The following is a 17,744-nucleotide window of genomic DNA, read 5'->3' on the forward strand; positions in this document are numbered from 1 at the left end:
ATCAGTAAACACATGAGTTGAAAGATGAGGTGAATCATAGAATTGATGAGGGGAAAAAGGCGAGTGGTGCACTGAGGAGTCTGTGGAGACAAAGAACTTTGTCCATGGAAACAAAGAGGGAAATATATAAAAGTATAGTTATACCAACGCTCTTATATGGGTGTGAAGCATGCGTAGTGAATGTTGCAGCAAGGAGAAGGCAAGAGGCAGCGGAGATGTCGTGTCTGAGGGCAATGTGTGGTGTGAATATAATGCAAAGAATTTGCAGTTTAGAAATTAGGAGGTGTCGGATTACCAAAACTATAGTCTAGAGGGCTGAGGAGGGGTTGTTGAGGTGGTTTGAACATATAGAGAGGATGGAACAAAATGAAATGACTTTGAGAGTGCATGAATCTGTAATGCAGGGAAGGTGGGGTAGGGGTCAGCCTAGGAGAGGTTGGAGGGAGGGGGTAAAGGAAGTTTTGTGTTCGAGGGGCTTGGACTTCCAGCAAGCATGCATGAGCGTGTTAGATAGGAGCAAAAGGAGACAAATGGTTTTTAGGACTTAATGTGCTGTTGGAGTTTATGAGGGGATTTAGGGAAAACTGGCAGGTCTGACCTGAGTCCTGGAGATAGGAAGTACAATGCCTGCACTTTAAAGGAGGATTTGGAATATTGGCAGTTTGGAGGGACATCTGAACTGTTGTATCTGAGTGCCTCTGCAAAGACAGTGATTATTTATGAGTGATGGTGAAAGTGTTGAGTGATGAAAATTTTTTCTTTTGTTATGGGTTTTTTTCTTTCTTTTTGGGTCTCCCTGGCTTTGTGGGAAACAGCCAACATGTTAAAAAAAAAAAAAGGTAGTCCTTTCATATGAATTTGTTATTTTTTAATCTAATAGGTATAATGTTTTTTTTATTTTTATATTTTTTATTATCACACTGGCCGATTCCCACCAAGGCAGGGTGGCCCGAAAAAGAAAAACTTTCACCATCATTCACTCCATCACTGTCTTGCCAGAAGGGTGCTTTACACTACATTGTTTTTATTGTTGATAAATTTTGTGCTCTACAGGTAACTGATAAGGCAGGGTTGATGTTCAGACAGTATGTGAAGAGCAATCTATATGACCGAATATCCACACGACCCTTCCTCACTACTATTGAAAAAAAATGGCTGGCATTTCAGATCCTCTATGCCCTTAATCAAGCTCACCAGCTGGGAGTAAGTCAACTCTTCATTTGTTTATCTTTATCTTTATTGTTTTCTTTGCTTTGGTTCCTCAAAAAAGAAAACATGACTGTTGTTACGTTACATTCCAGGTCCTGACAGAACAGTGCTTCCTCAGAATGAGACGAGAGATTCTGAATAAATAGTTTAGAAAACCAACAAATTGATAAGTGAGAAACTTGTGCAACATTTGAGTATCATTATTCTGAAAATGTTTTACTAGCCAGTGGTTTCTTTAGTCCAGTGCAGAGAAAGGTGGAAGATAAGTTGGAGTTTGAGATAATCATTCCCTCAGCCTGAAGTCATTGTGGGACTGATTACCTCAAATTTCCCCTCATCGTCCACCTTTCTCTGCACTGGTCTGAAGAAGCCACTGGCTGGCAAAATGTTGCCAAATGTTGCACAAGTTTCTCATTTATCAAATGAGATTCTGTATAAACCCATCATGACATCTTCTCTTTCATAATAATTTGAACAGTATCTTTTATCTCGAGTTCTCTCGCTTCCTCATTAGTTGTTTTAGTGTGTGCTAAGTCTTTTTTAATTATCTTTCATTCTGTCACTAGTACCAGCTCTTGCTCATTTGTAAAATCACTGACATCTTTTGTTGAGTTCATTATATCTCACCAGTATTTTCTGTTAGCATAACTCCTTTCTTCGATATCATCAGTTGATCTTTAATTGTGATTTTTCTTTGAAGTAACATTGTCTTGCAAGAAGTTATTTTCCTTACATAAAAGTACAGAACAACAGTAGAATTAAGTTCTGGTCAGTTAAGTTACTAACAGGGTGCAGTGAATGTTAATCCACATTTCCAAAGAGTCTTGAAGTTAATACAGTATAGGCATCAGAAAAACTGAAGAGATTCTTTATTATTATCAAGTATGATACTGATATCTACACCTTAGTTTATCTCACAAATTCTCTGATCATCAGGTTTGTCATGGAGACATCAAATTGGAAAATGTTATGGTGTCTTCATGGAATTGGCTTCTTCTGGCTGACTTTGCAACTATTAAGCCTACATTGCTTCCTGAGGATGATCCAGCAGATTTTACTTACTTTTTTGATACATCACGCAGGAGAACTTGTTACATTGCACCTGAAAGGTTAATACAAAAAGTTCATGTATGTAGTTAATTCATAAATAACTTCTGTTAACAATAGGGTAAAAATATTTATTTTTAGAAGCCCATTTCTATACTGTATGTGTGTGTGTGTGATTACTGTGCCCATTTTCAAGTCAAAGTCGAAGATTTATTTCCACATGATACAACGTTTGCACAGAGATGGTTGACATTTGGTTGTGCATGCAGAAAGCCCATGGTTATGAAAAGCATTTCAGACAAGTTTAAGCCTAACTTAAGCCTACAATGGCAATAATTACTATTTGCTTATATATATGGGTATTACAAATATACAAACAACATATTTAGCCATTACAAAGAGAACAAACATGCAGATAATTATTTCTTTAAAGTTTAATTATGATTACAAATAATGAGAGTAAGAATATATAGTTTATAACGTATTTGTGGTTAGAAAAATTGTGTAGTTGTAGCTACAGTGCAGTAAAAGGAAGATGGGATGCAAGGAGAATATAATCAACAAGAGAGAAGTGAAGGTTTATAAACTAAAGGGGGTGGTGGTTAGGGTAAGATATAAACAACTATTGGAAGAAAGATGATCCAGCGGGAGTATAGACAATGAGGTTGAAGAGGTATGGGGTAGATTTCAGAAAGTAGTGTTAGAGTTTTCAGTAGAAGTTGGTGGTTGCAGGAAAGTAGGTGCAGGAGGGAAGAAAAGTGATTGGTGGAATGATGAGATAAACAGAGTAGTAAGAGTGAACAAGTTAGTATATGAGAGGTTTTTACAAAGTAGAAGTGACACAAGGGTAGGGGGTGTGTAGACCAAGTGTTCACAGTGAAACATATAGGTCAACAGTATTTACATAAAGGTAAAGAAGTCTTTGTGGCATTTGTGTTTTGGAAAAGGCAAATATATTGCAAATATATGGAATAGGAGGAAGGCTGCTGAAAGCAGTGAAGTGCTTTTATGAGGATAGTGAGGCTCAGGTTAGAGTTTGTAGGAGAGAGGGAGATTATTTTCCAGTAAAAGTAGGTCACCATGATTGTTTATTATATTTATAGATGGGGTTGTAAGAGAAGTGAATGCTCTGGTGTTGGCAAAAGGCATGGGATTAAAAGATAAAGAATCTAACACAAAGTGGGAGTTGTCACAGTTGCTCTTTGATGATGACACTGTGCTTTTGAGAGATTGTAAAGAGGAATTGCAGAGGTTAGTAAATGTGTTTAGTAGGGTATGTAAAAGAAGGAAATTAAATGTGAATATTGGAAAGAGTAAGGTGATGAGGAAAACAAACAAAAAAATTAGGTAATGGAAGATTGGATATCAGATTGGAGGGAGAGAGTATGGAGGAGGTGAATGTATTCAGATATTTGGGAGTGGATGTGTCAGCAGATGGGTCTATAAAAAATGAGGTGAATCATAAAATTGATGAGGGGAAAAAGGTGAGTGCTGCACTGAGGAGTCTGTGGAGACAAAGGACTTTATCCATGAAAGCAAAGACAGGAATGTACGAGAGTATAGTTATACCAATGCTCTTGTATGGGTGTGAGGCATGGGTGGTGAATGTTGCAACAAGGAGAAGGCTGGAGGCAGTGGAGATGTCGTGTCTGAGGGCAAAGTGTGGTGTGAATATAATGCAGAGAATCCATAGTTTTCAGATGAGGAGGTGCGGGATTACCAAAACTATTATCCAGAGGGCTGAGGAAGGGTTATTGAGATGGTTTGGACATGTAGAGAGGCTGGAATGAAATAGAATGACTTTGAGAGTGTATGAATCTGTAGTGGAGGGAAGGCAGGGTAGGGATCAGCCTAGGAAAGGTTGGAGGGAGGGTGTAAAGGAGGTTTTGCGTGCGAGGGGCTTGGACTTCCAGTAAGCGTGCGTGAGTGTGTTAGAGAGGAGCATATGGAGACAAATGGTTTTTAGGGCTTGACATGCTGTTGGAGTGTAAGCAAGGTAACATTTATGAAGGGATTCAGGAAAACCGGCAGGCCAGACTTGATTCCTGAAGATAGGAAGTACAGTGCCGGCACGCTGAAGGATGGGTGTTAATGTTGCAGATTTATAACTGTAGTGTCAGCATGCCTCTGGCAAAACAGTGATGGAGTGAATGATGAGAGTTTTTCTTTTTCGGGCCACCCTACCTCGGTGGGAAACAGCTGATGTGTTAATAAAAAAATAAAAGAAATCACTAAAAACATTGTAGGCATTCCTGGCCACTCTCACGGTGGCCTGTGGCCTGGTGGCAAAAGCTCTCACTTCACGTGCTGAGTGTCCGTGTTCGATTCCCGGTGAGGGTAGAAACATTGGGCATGTTTCCTTACACCAGTTGTGTATATTCACCCATCAGTAAAAGTGGGTACCTGGGTATTTGTCAACTGGTGTGGGTCACATCCTGGGATAAAATTGACCTAATTTGCCCAAAATGCTCTGCATAACAAGGGCTTTCTATATAGTAGTGTGTCATTGATGTCAGCTAGGCCTCTATACCTTGTACATGTACTTGTAGAAATAAAGATTTTTTTTTTTCAATGAACTGGACGTATTCCACTGAGGCAGGGTGACCTAAAAAAGAAAAACAAGTTTCTATTTTTAAATTTAGTAATGTATACAGGAGAAGGGGTTACTAGCCCCTTGTTCCCGGCATGTTAGTCACCTCTTATGACATGCATGGCTTATGTAGGAAGAATTCTGTTCCACTTCCCCATGAAGATAAGTGGAAATAAACAAGAACAACAACTGGTAAGAAAATAGAAAAAACCCAGATCTTTCTTTCTTTCAACGCACCAGCCGTATCCCACTGAGGTGTGGTGGCCCAAAAGGAAAAACAAAAGTTTCTCCTTTTAAATTTAGTAATATATACAGGAGAAAGGGTTACTAGCCCCTTGCTCCCAGCATTTTAGTCGCCTCTTACAACACGCATAGCTTACGGAGGAAGAATTCTGTTCCACTTCCCCATGGAGATAAGAGGAAGTAAACAAGAACAAGAACTAGAAAGAAAATAGCAGAAATCCCAGAGGGGTGTGTATATGTATGCTTGTACATGTATGTGTAGTGTGACCTAAGTGTAAGTAGAAGTAGCAAGACGTACCTGAAATCTTGCATGTTTATGAGACAGAAAAAAGGACACCAGCAATCCTACCATCATGTAAAATAATTACAGGTTTCTGTTTTACACTCACTTGGCAGGACAGTAGTACCTTTCTGGGGAGTTGCTGTCTACCAACCTACTATCTAGGTATATTATTATTATTATTTTATTAACACGTCGGCCTTCTCCCACCAAGGCAACATTAACATTAACTGCAACATTAACACCCTTCCTCAGAGTGTAGACTCTCTACTTCCCATCTCCAGGACTCAAGTCCAGCCTGCCAGCTTCTCTGACTCCCTTCATAAATTTTACCTTGTTCACACTCCAACAGAATGCCAAGTCCTAAAAACTATTTGTCTCCATTCTCTCTTATCTAACATGCTCTTACATGCTTGCTGAAAGTCAAAGCCCCTCGCACACAAAACTTCCTTTACCCCCTCCCTCCAACCTTTCCTAGACCGACCCCTACCCCTCTACTGCAGATTTATACACTCTCCAAGTCATTCTGTTTTGTTTCAGCCTCTCTACATGTCCAAACCATCTCAACAACCCCTTCTCACTGCCTCCAGCCTTCTCCTTGTTGCAACATTCACCACCCATGTTTCACACCCATATAAGAGCATTGGTATAACTATACGTACTTTCATACATTCCCTTCTTTGCTTCCATGGACAAAGTTCTTTTTCGCCACAGACTCCTACGTGCACCACTAACCTTTTTACCCTCATGAATTCTGTGATTCACCTCATCTTTCATAGACCCATCTGCTGACATGTCCACTGCTAAATACTATCTGAATACATTCCCTTCCTCTATACACTCTCCCTCCAATCTGATATCCAATCTTTTGTCACCTAATTTTTAATCCTCATCAACTAAGGTGATTATTATTATTATTATTATTATTATTATTATTATTATTATTATTATTATTATTATTATTATTATAATTATTATTATTATTGTTGTTGGTATTATTATTATTCTTTCTTTCAACACACTGGCTGTATCCCACCAAGGCAGGGTGGCCCAAAAGGAAAAACGAAAGTTTCTCATTTTACATTTAGTAATATATACAGGAGAAGGGGTTACTAGCCCCTTGCTCCCAGCATTTTAGTCGCCTCTTATGACACGCATGGCTTACAGAGGAAGAATTCTGTTCTACTTCCCCATGGAGATAAGAGGAAATAAACAAGAACAAGAACTAGAAAGAAAATAGAAGAAAGCCCAGAGAGGTATGTATGTATATATATGCTTGTACATGTACGTGTAGTGTGACCTAAGTGTAAGTAGAAGTAGCAAGACGTACCTGAAACCTTACATGTTCATGAGACAGAAAAATGGACACCAGCAATCCTACCATCATGTAAAACAATTACAGGCTTTCGTTTTACACTCACTTGGCAGGACGGTAGTACCTCCCTGGGCAGTTGCTGTCTACCAACCTACTACCTACATAATTATTATTATAAAGAAAATTTTCTTCTGTTTATTAATCAAGTTCTCATACACTTCTCCTACTTGCAGTCCATTTTGAATGCATCATCACACAATCAAAGTTTACCATTTTTTTGGCAATAAAATATTACTAGGAATGATTTATCTTGGTTTAGATCATACCAATAATTGAAGCAAACCTAGTAAAAACCCCCCAAAAAAAAACCAAGAGGGAAACCTTTCCTATCCTCAGAAAATTGTCAAAATCAAATTTTTCTGCTACTTCTACCAGTGAAAAACATTTTTATTTCAGTACAGGTTGATCATCACCAATCTGGCATCATTGGGATCTGTAGGGTGCTGGACTAGTGATTTTGCCGGATTACAGAGTGGTTAGGTTAGATTACACTTAACCCAACCGCGATATTTAACCCTTTCAGGGTGCAGAGGTCAAATTTCCAAGTGTGCACCATGGTCCAAGAATTTAAAAAAAAAAAAAAATTTTTATTTTTTTTATTAATTGGTAGAGAATCTTTTTCTAAAGGTAATAAAACAAAAAGTACAAAATTTGATGGAAAATTGACGAAATTATGTTCTTGGGAATTTTGATGTGTCAGCTATATTTACGCATTGGCGATTTTGTCGACTTTGACTCCTATTTTAGGCCAATTACATTATTCCAGTCGACCAAATTCTTAGCTATTTCGCTAGTACAGTGGACCCCCGGTTAACGATATTTTTTCACTCCAGAAGTATGTTCAGGTGCCAGTACTGACCGAATTTGTTCCCATAAGGAATATTGTGAAGTAGATTAGTCCATTTCAGACCCCCAAACATACACGTACAAACGCACTTACATAACTACACTTACATAATTGGTCGCATTCAGAGGTGATCGTTATGCGGGGGTCCACTGTATTACAGTGGACCCCCGCATAACAATCACCTCCGAATGCGACCAATTATGTAAGTGTATTTATGTAAGTGCGTTTGTACATGTATGTTTGGGGGTCTGAAATGGACTAATCTACTTCACAATATTCCTTATGGGAACAAATTCGGTCAGTACTGGCACCTGAACATACTTCTGGATTGAAAAAATATCGTTAACCGGGGGTCCACTGTACTTCTATTCTATCGATTGAGCACAAGTCAACTGTTTCAACTACAAAATAAAGTGATCGGAAATTGGTAAATTTGGCCAATTTAACGCAAAGTTCAAAATATTCCAATTTCAAAATAGGGTCCAGAATAAACAGTGCAAGCATTCCTGTTCATCAGTTACATATTCAGGCTTTACAAATGAATTCCATTTTGATTTTTTATTCACATAATGAATTTTTATTCAAACCAAAAATAGAAGATTTACTGTTATGCAATATTGTAATAATTGTATAAATAATATCACCACATTTGTAAACATTTATTAGACCCACCAGCTGGCGTGTATTAGACGTGTGAGGTCATTTGTTTACTCTTGAACATCGGCAAAAACTGAACATTTCTGCTACTTTGAGGTCAGTTTCAAGCCATTTAGAGTACTAAAACCAATCAAAATCAAATGAGACCAAGAAATCGCAAATACATACAGCTAGAAAAAACATACGAAAAAACACTGCAAAGTCGCTGTTTTAATCGAAAATTAGTCTCAGTTGTTTTTCTCTCATTATGCACTGTGTGCTGCAGGGTTTATTTTATGTGGTGCACACATACCACATAGATGTATTCTCTCATATCTAGGCCCAAATTTACTGCTCTCAGCTTATCAGAGTGAGCTGAGCTCATGGCATAGATCTACGGTTTAGACCCTCAACTCAAAGCTGTAGAACTACTGCATGGACCCTGAAAGGGTTAAGCATCAGCGATTTCTTCCACTTTACGCCCTATTTTTGGTCCAGTCCATTGTTCCAATTTACCAAATTCATAGCTATTTTGCTAGTACAGTATTCCTTCTGTTCTGTTGATTGAGTACAAGAAACTGCCCACTTACCTATTTCAACTACCCAATAAAGTGGTCAGAAATTGGTAATTTAGCCAATTTCACACAAATTTCAAGAGATGCTAACTTCAAAATAGGGTCCAGAATAAGTAATGCATTAAAATAACATTTTCTCTGTTCATTAGTCATGTCTCCAGGCCTCTCTAACATTACGCGTGCTTTCCATTTTGAATTTTTATTCACACAAAAAATAGAAGATTTACTGTTATGCAGACTACTGCATTATTGCAATAATTGTATAAATAATGTCAACCCATTCATGACTACGTATTAGACCTGCCAGTTGGACACACATTGGGTGGCGACATCATTTGTTTACTCTCGAACAGTTCCGTTACTTTGAGCTCAATTTCAAGGTAATTCCTGTTGTGAAACCAATCAAAATCATATCTATTTTTGTAATATATCTTCCATTCTATCAAATGAGATAAAAAAAACGAGAATACAACCATAAAAATGATATGAAAATACACTGCAAAGTCGCTGTTTTACACCAAAAACACTGTCGCAATTTTTTCTCATTATGCACTGTGTGCTGCAGGATTTTTTATATATAGAGCACACTTAACACACAGACCAATTCTCTTATATGTGGGCCCAAATTTACCATTTCCAGCTTATCTGTGTGAGCTGAGCTCATGATGACCGACAGTGGCTTGAAAGCCACCTTATCTTTTATGGACAGTGTGTGGTGTATGTGCTCTACACAACGAGAAGCATTTCTTTTATTTGTTGGAACCATGGCTAGGGCAGAAAGTCAGCAGGTTCTAGCAATAAATGGAGAAAAAGAAATTGGAATGAGTAATGCAGCAAATAACGCCACCAAACAGTAGCGGCAGGTTGGTGTGGCGCCCCCTGAAATTTTAAATTATGCTAGCCAAAATTAGTGCTGGATTACTGATGGAACCAGATTACTGATTTCCGGATTAGTGATGGCCAACCTGTAGTATGTTTTCCAGTCTCTCAAATGATAGGAAGAAGCAGCCAATTAAACCATAAAAACCATCCTAGAAAACACCTCAAAACCCCTGTTTTAAACCCAACACATGGTCAGAGACTTGCTTATCCTATCATGCACTACATGGAGCAGGATTTTTTTTATATACCATGCACACTAACCACACACACATTCTCTCATGTCTAGGTCAAAATTTACTACTCACAGTTTCTCTGAGTGAGCTGAGCTCAAAATGTGGAGAAGTGGAAAAGAATCTTTTCTCTGTAAGCCATGCATGTCATAAGAGGCAACTAAAATTCTAGTCACTCCTTTCCCTGTATAAATTACTAAATGTAAAAAGAAAAAAAGCTTTAATTTTTTTTTTTTTTTTTTTGAGGGGTCACTGCCTTGGTGGGAAATGGCTGATGGGTTGAAATAAAAATAATTTTCTTTTTTAAAATAACTGTATACAGAAGGGTTACTAGCCCTTTGCTTCTGGCATTTTAATCACCTTTTATGACACATGGTTTCTGGGGAAAGAATTTCACAGCCCACTATCCCCATGGGATGATGATAGTTGGAGGGATGGAATTTAAGAGGCTTATGGTTTAGGGGCTTGAGCATCAAGCAGGTTTGTACTCACCTGCATGTACTTACTTACACACCTACCATCCGACTTACAACCGAGTTCGGACTTTATTTTATTGTTTTATTTTGGTATTTCATGTTTTACTTTACTTTTTATGCTGTTAGTACTGTATTTTATACTCTAAGGTTTAGGATAAACACTGTGTACAACACAAATAGTTGTTTATTTCCCAGAAATTTGGCATAAAAAACACGGTCGTAAGTCGAGTGGTCGTAAGTCAAGCAGGTCGTAAGTCGGATGGTAGGTGTATGTGGTTTCAGGGGTCAAATCTTAACCAGACACTGATCCTTGGGAGTATATCCACTGCGTACTCTCCTATCCTGATGCTTCATTCCTTATAGTAGTTATTATCCATGCTGTTAATTCTCCACTTATCTAAGTACCCTTCATTGTGGCATCTTATTATTATATTAATGGTATACAGTACAGACAAGTAAATGAGTAAGATGCATGTGCAGCAATTTGGTATCTTTATTATGTTGGGAATTATGTGACAGACAAAGGCAGCAATTACAGAAAGACCTTTTGTTATTTTAGGAGGTAATTACCAGAGTACGTATAAGCTTTATTAACACAGTAAGAATGAAACATTAGATAATGCACAGTGTTTTGTTTCATTGACCTGCATTATTTTTATATCTTTTAAATTGTAAGATAATGTATTACTTTAAATAATCAGTCTGCTATATAGTGAAGAAATGAACATTTTCTTCTTCTCATTAGGTTTATCAAGACTCTACAGATGGATGCCCAGCAGTTGTTGAAGGAGGTGAAAGACAAAGGTCATCTCACTCCAGCTATGGATGTGTTTTCAGCTGGGTATGTGAAAGCAGTACTCATCATTTTTATTGTACCACCAATTAGGAATGAAATTCCTTATGTGAACCTTCAATATTTAGCATGAGTTCTTGTACATAAAGTTATTAAATATTTAAGTGTTACCACAGTACTACTGAGGTTTGAACCCATGACAAGTTAGACTAAAACTCCAGTCCAGTGTGTAAGCCACTCGGCCAGCTGGTCGAGTGACATATGCACTGGCCTGAAGTTTTATGACTCACTTGCCATGGGTTTAAACCCCACCCGTACCGTGGTTTGTTTGCAATCGTGTTATTACAGTTTCGTGAGCCATTCAAGTCTTCATAAATAAACAATAATTATATTCAATTTAGGTAGCAGATTTCCCACAAAAATTACTGGTGTCCAGTGCATTTTTTTTTACTGTGGTGCAATGTTGAAGGTGTAACCAAAAGTGCAAAAATTCATTAGAATTCATGGCAGGGCAGTTCCAAGGAAGAGTTCAGTTTGACTTCCATTAGGCACCCATTTAAAGTGTTGTCTTCAATCCCATAAAGCATGTCTTTAACCCTTTGAGGGTTTTCGTCGTACTAGTACGTTTTACGCGTAGGGGTTTTTGACGTACTAGTACGCATAAATTCTAGCGGCCTCAAATCTAGTGGGAGAAAGCTGGTAGGCCTTCATATGAAAGAATGGGTCTATGTGGTCAGTGTGCACAGTTTAAAAAAAATCCTGCAGCACACAGTGCATAATGAGAAAAAAAAACTTTGACCATTTTTTTGGAATAAATCAGCGACTTTGCAGTGTATTTTCGTATGGTATTTATTGTTGTATTCTAGTTTTCTTGGTCTCATTTTATAGAATGGAAGACATATTACAGAAATTGAGATGATTTTGGCTGGTTTTACAAAGAAAGGTGCCTTGAAATTGAGCTCAAAGTAGCAGAAATGTTCGATTTTTACCAAACTTCAAAAGTAAACAAATCGTGCCAAGCGTGCAATACACGTCAACTGGTGAGTCTAATATTCTTTCACAAGTGCACCAATAATATTTATACCATTTTTTACACTAATGCAGTAGTCTGCATAACAGTAAATCTTATATTTTTTGTGAGAATAAAAATTCAAAATGGAAAGCAAAAGAATATAAGAGGGGCCTTGAGACGTGATTAATGACTAGAGGAAATGTCATTTTAGTGCCAGGAATGTCTTTCTTGTTTATTCTGGACCCTATTCGGAAATTGGCATCTTTTGAAATTTGTGTGACATTGGCAAAATTTCTAAATTCTGACCACTGTACTGGATAGTTGAATTTCATAAATGGGTGGTTTCTTGCACCATTCGATAGAAAAAATGGAGTTCTAGCGAAATATTCATGTTTTTTGTCGACTAGTACAGCAAAATTGGCCGAAAATGGGGCTCAAAGTGGGCAAAATCGCCGATGCGTAAAGATCGCCGAGACCGCTAACTTTGCGAGAGCATAATTTCGTGAGTTTTCTATCAAATTTCAAACTTTTGGTGTCTTTATGATCGGGAAAAGATTCTCTATCTTTCCATAAGATAAAATAATTTTTTTTTTTTTTTTAAATTTGGCCGACCCTGAGAACGAGTTTCGGAGAGGGCCTGTCGACCCTCAAAGGGTTAAATATAGACCTGGGGATATTCTACATCCATGAGGCAAATTTCAACACTTTTTCCGAAAGTAACGATTTTTGTAAAGCTCCAGGGTACAGTTATGTCGAAGCATCTTGCGATGGTAACAGTTTAATAGATTTTTTTAATTGAAGTAGAGCCTTTTAACTTCATGTGATGGTATTTATACTTTTCTTGTGAACTTGTTAGTGTGATTTATTTTTATTTTTGAGTTAACAGATAAAGAATCACACACAAAGTGGGAGTTGTCACAGCTGCTCTTTGCTGATGACACTGTGCTCTTGGGAGATTCTGAAGAGAAGTTGCAGAGATTGGTGGATGAATTTGGTAGGGTGTGCAAAAGAAGAAAATTAAAGGTGAATACAGGAAAGAGTAAGGTTATGAGGATAACAAAAAGATTAGGTGATGAAAGATTGAATATCAGATTGGAGGGAGAGAGTATGGAGGAGGTGAATGTATTCAGATATTTGGGAGTGGACGTGTCAGCGGATGGGTCTATGAAAGATGAGGTGAATCATAGAATTGATGAGGGGAAAAGAGTGAGTGGTGCACTTAGGAGTCTGTGGAGACAAAGAACTTTGTCCTTGGAGGCAAAGAGGGGAATGTATGAGAGTATAGTTTTACCAATGCTCTTATATGGGTGTGAAGCATGGGTGATGAATGTTGCAGCAAGAAGAAGGCTGGAGGCAGTGGAGATGTCATGTCTGAGGGCAATGTGTGGTGTGAATATAATGCAGAGAATTCGTAGTTTGGAAGTTAGGAGGAGGTGCGGGATTACCAAAACTGTTGTCCAGAGGGCTGAGGAAGGGTTGTTGAGGTGGTTCGGACATGTAGAGAGAATGGAGCGAAACGGAATAACTTCAAGAGTGTATCAGTCTGTAGTGGAAGGAAGGCAGGGTAGGGGTCGGCCTAGGAAAGGTTGGAGGGAGGGGGTAAAGGAGGTTTTGTGTGCGAGGGGCTTGGACTTCCAGCAGGCATGCGTGAGCGTGTTTGATAGGAGTGAATGGAGACAAATGGTTTTTAATATTTGACGTGCTGTTGGAGTGTGAGCAAAGTAACATTTATGAAGGGGTTCAGGGAAACCGGCAGGCTGGACTTGAGTCCTGGAGATGGGAAGTACAGTGCCTGCACTCTGAAGGAGGGGTGTTAATGTTGCAGTTTAAAAACTGTAGTGTAAAGCACCCTTCTGGCAAGACAGTGATGGAGTGAATGATGGTGAAAGTTTATCTTTTTCGGGCCACCCTGCCTTGGTGGGAATCGGCCAATGTGATAAAAAAAAAAAAAAAAAAAGTTTAGCTTATTGATGTTTTAGTGTGTATGAGTATATATATTGTGATAAATTAGACACATGTGCAACTCTTGGGTATCTTTATTGAGGAAACGTTTCGCCACACAGTGGCTTCATCAGTCCATACGTAGGAGAAACTTGAAGAACAGGAGGAGAATGAGGTAATCAGTCCCTCAACCTTGAGTCGATGTGTTCAGTCCATCAATCTTGAATAGAATACGGCATATCAGCGGAGAAGCAGCTTATAAACCGTATGGCAGGAGAGGTGCAGCAGTCATAGGTCGTGTCACATTTGTGCAACTTCTTGGGATCTTAATACTTAGGAATTCTTCGCTTGCCTAATTCTTGGGCACGACCTACTTCCACATTGAACAAATGTGACACCACCTATGACTGCTGCACCTCTCCTGCCATACGGTTTATAAGCTGCTTCTCCGCTGATATGCCGTATTCTATTCAAGATTGATGGACTGAACACATCGACTCAAGGTTGAGGGACTGATTACCTCATTCTCCTCCTGTTCTTCAAGTTTCTCCTACGTATGGACTGATGAAGCCACTGTGTGGCGAAACATTTCCTCAATAAAGATACCCAAGAGTTGCACATGTGTCTAATTTATCAACATGTCGGTTCTCTGAACCATTCATCTACAAATATATATATTGTGCCATTTAACTGATGAACACTGAAATATTTCATAGGTTAACCCTTTCAGGGTTTCGGCCGTACTAGTACGGCTTACGCACCAGGGTTTTTGACGTACTAGTACGCCTAAATTCTAGTGCCCTCAAATCTAGTGAGAGAAAGCTAGTAGGCCTACATATGAAAGAATGGGTCTATGTGGTCAGTGTGCATGGTATAAAAAAATCCTGCAGCACACAGTGCATAATGAGAAAAAAAAACTTTGACCGTGTTTTTGGATTAAAACAGCGACTTTGCACTGTATTTTCGTATGGTATTTATTGTTGTCTTCTAGTTTTCCTGCTCTCATTTTATAGAATGGAAGACATATTACAGAAATTGAGATGATTTTGACTGGTTTTACTAAGAAAACTACAGTGGTCCCTTGTTTTTTTGGAATTAATCCGTTCCTGGAGGAGCTACTATAAACAAAATTTACGATTTGCGAATCAATTTTCCCCATAAGAAATAAAGTAAATACAATTAATCCGTTCCTGACACTCAGAAGTATTAAAATAAAAAAATTTTTTACATGAAATCTAGATGTAGTACATAAACAATACAATGGGAAATGATGAATGAAACATTAACAGCATAACACTTACCTTTATTGGAGATTCTTCTTAGTGTATGGGAGACTGGAGGAGAAGTGAGATTGGATTGTTTACAGTTTGCAAGGGGAATCCCCTTCCAGCAACACCTCAGGTACCAATTGCTTCTCTGGGGTTGCTTTGCTTCTCTGTTTCTTAATGCCACTAGGACCACCTTGAGAGTCACTCTAGTCTTGTCTCGCAAAGTAACTGTGGAGAGAGCTCTGTTTCTGGCGTCTCTCTTACACTTCCCTAAAATGGCCCAAGACTTTGTCACTGTACATATTTCTCACCTTCTTTACCACAGGCTTGGCACTAGGAGCTTTCTTTGGAGCCACGGTAGCTTATTTAGTACTTGCAAGTACTAAAATGAGTGGAATATTATGAAATATTTCGTAGGAGCACTTGAGGGAACCTTCACTCACTGGTAAACAATACCAGACTGGCTGGGTAGGGAGGCCTCCCCGGCTCACACCATGCGTACGCGTCCCGGATGAACTACTATTCGCGAGTCAACCTATGAAAAGCGAGTCCATGTTTATACGAAAATACCCCTATGATTGGCGAAATTTACGATTGCCGAGAGCTACGAAAAGTGAGGGACCACTGTACCTTGAAATTGCGCTCAAAGTAGCAGAAATGTTCGATTTTTACCAAAGTTCGAAAGTAAACAAATCGTGCTATGCATTCAATACACGTCAACTGGTGAGTCTAATATTCTTGGGGACGTGACTAATGAACAGAGGAAATGTTATTTTAGTGCCAGGAATGTCTTTCTTGTTTATTCTGGACCCTATTCGGAAATTGGCGTCTTTTGAAATTTGTGTGAAATTGGCAAAATTGCTAAATTCTGACCACTGTATTGGATAGTTGAAATCGGTAAATGGGTGGTTTCTTGTACTCATTCGATAGAAAAAATTGAGTTCTAGCAAAATAGTTATGATTTTTGTCAACAAGTTCACTGGAATTGGCTGAAAATAGGGCTCAAAGTGGGCAAAATCGCCGATGCGTAAACATCATCAAGACCGCTAACTTTGCGAGAACATAATTCCGTAAGTTTTCCATCAAATTTCATACTTTTGGTGTCATTATGATTGGGAAAAGATTCTCTATCTTTTCATAAGAAAAATAATTTTTTTTTTTTTTTTTAAATTTGGCCGACCCTGAGAACAAGTCTCTGAGAGGGCCTGTCGACCCTGAAAGGGTTAAAGTTCTGTATAAAAATTCTAACCTCTTTCTGTTTATAATTCTGATCATTCTATAATATGGACACCCTGTTACACTGGAGCACAAAGTTTGGATAAAGATTCTGCAGATTTTTGGAAACTTTGCTTTGGTGTTCAGAAATTTATATTGAGCATTACTTCTGCAGTACAGTGGACCCCCGCTTAACGATCACCTCCCAATGCGACCAATTATGTAAGTGTATTTATGTAAGTGCGTTTGTACGTGTATGTTTGGGGGTCTGAAATGGACTAATCTACTTCACAATATTCCTTATGGGAACAAATTCGGTCAGTACTGGCACCTGAACATACTTCTGGAATGAAAAAATATAGTTAACCGGGGGTCCACTGTATTCTGAAACTCTGGCTTAGTGCAAGAGCTGGCCATCTGCTGTCATGTCAAAGCCACACCATAGGTAGACTTAGGCATGAGGTAAGGGGAGGTGAGACATAGGTGTGTAGGTTTAGTTGCTTTCATGTGTTAATTTATGTTACACTCCTTCATTAAGATCGTAAAGCAACTCCTGTAGTTTTTCTGGTGTGAGCGATAATAATTCCAAGGTGTGCACGTCTAATTGCTTTCATCTGCTAATTTATGTCACAGGCCATCATTAGGATCGTAAAGCAACTCCTGTAGTTTTTCTGGTAAAAGTGATAATTCCAAGAAAGACAAGAAAAGATCTCGTAGCCATTTCACTCACCAAGGTGAATGAAATGTAAAGCAGATTATCTTACTATGGACCAAAAAAGTGGAAATACTCAAAAAGTTGGACAATGGAGTAAGTGTAAGTCTTCTGTTGATAGAATATAATACTGTATTGGAAAGTTGACAGTGTATGACATAAAGAAACAAAGCAACTAAATTATTGAATATTATTAATACCAACACATTGAAGCCATTGCTAATCAGTAAACACTATGTGGGGTTTTAGCAAAGATGACAATAAAATTATGCAAATGGTTTCAAAAGTGCCACAGTGAAAGTGTTCCTATTTCTGGTACATTTTTTATTGTAATATCAAAGTATTTTCCAATGAAATGAGTGTAGAAGGTAAGAGTGAGGGTGGCTTGGTAGATTTAAGAAATGGAATGGTAT

General features: G+C 38.4%; 1 protein-coding gene across 5 annotated transcripts in view; it reads left to right on the top strand.

Annotated features, from left to right (window-relative positions):
* Vps15 (vacuolar protein sorting 15) overlaps positions 1–17,744 on the top strand; it is a 164,744-nt gene that overhangs the window by 21,429 nt on the left and 125,571 nt on the right. For all 5 annotated transcript variants that reach the window (XM_053771055.2, XM_053771056.2, XM_053771054.2 and 2 more), the window contains exons 4-6: positions 1,054–1,203; positions 2,146–2,318; positions 11,136–11,231. In XM_053771055.2, coding sequence (XP_053627030.1) covers positions 1,054–1,203; positions 2,146–2,318; positions 11,136–11,231 — 419 coding nt within the window. The remainder of the gene's footprint in view (positions 1–1,053; positions 1,204–2,145; positions 2,319–11,135; positions 11,232–17,744) is intronic.

The sequence above is a fragment of the Cherax quadricarinatus genome, chromosome 5 (genome assembly GCF_038502225.1).
Source record: "Cherax quadricarinatus isolate ZL_2023a chromosome 5, ASM3850222v1, whole genome shotgun sequence".
Lineage (NCBI taxonomy): Eukaryota > Metazoa > Arthropoda > Malacostraca > Decapoda > Parastacidae > Cherax > Cherax quadricarinatus.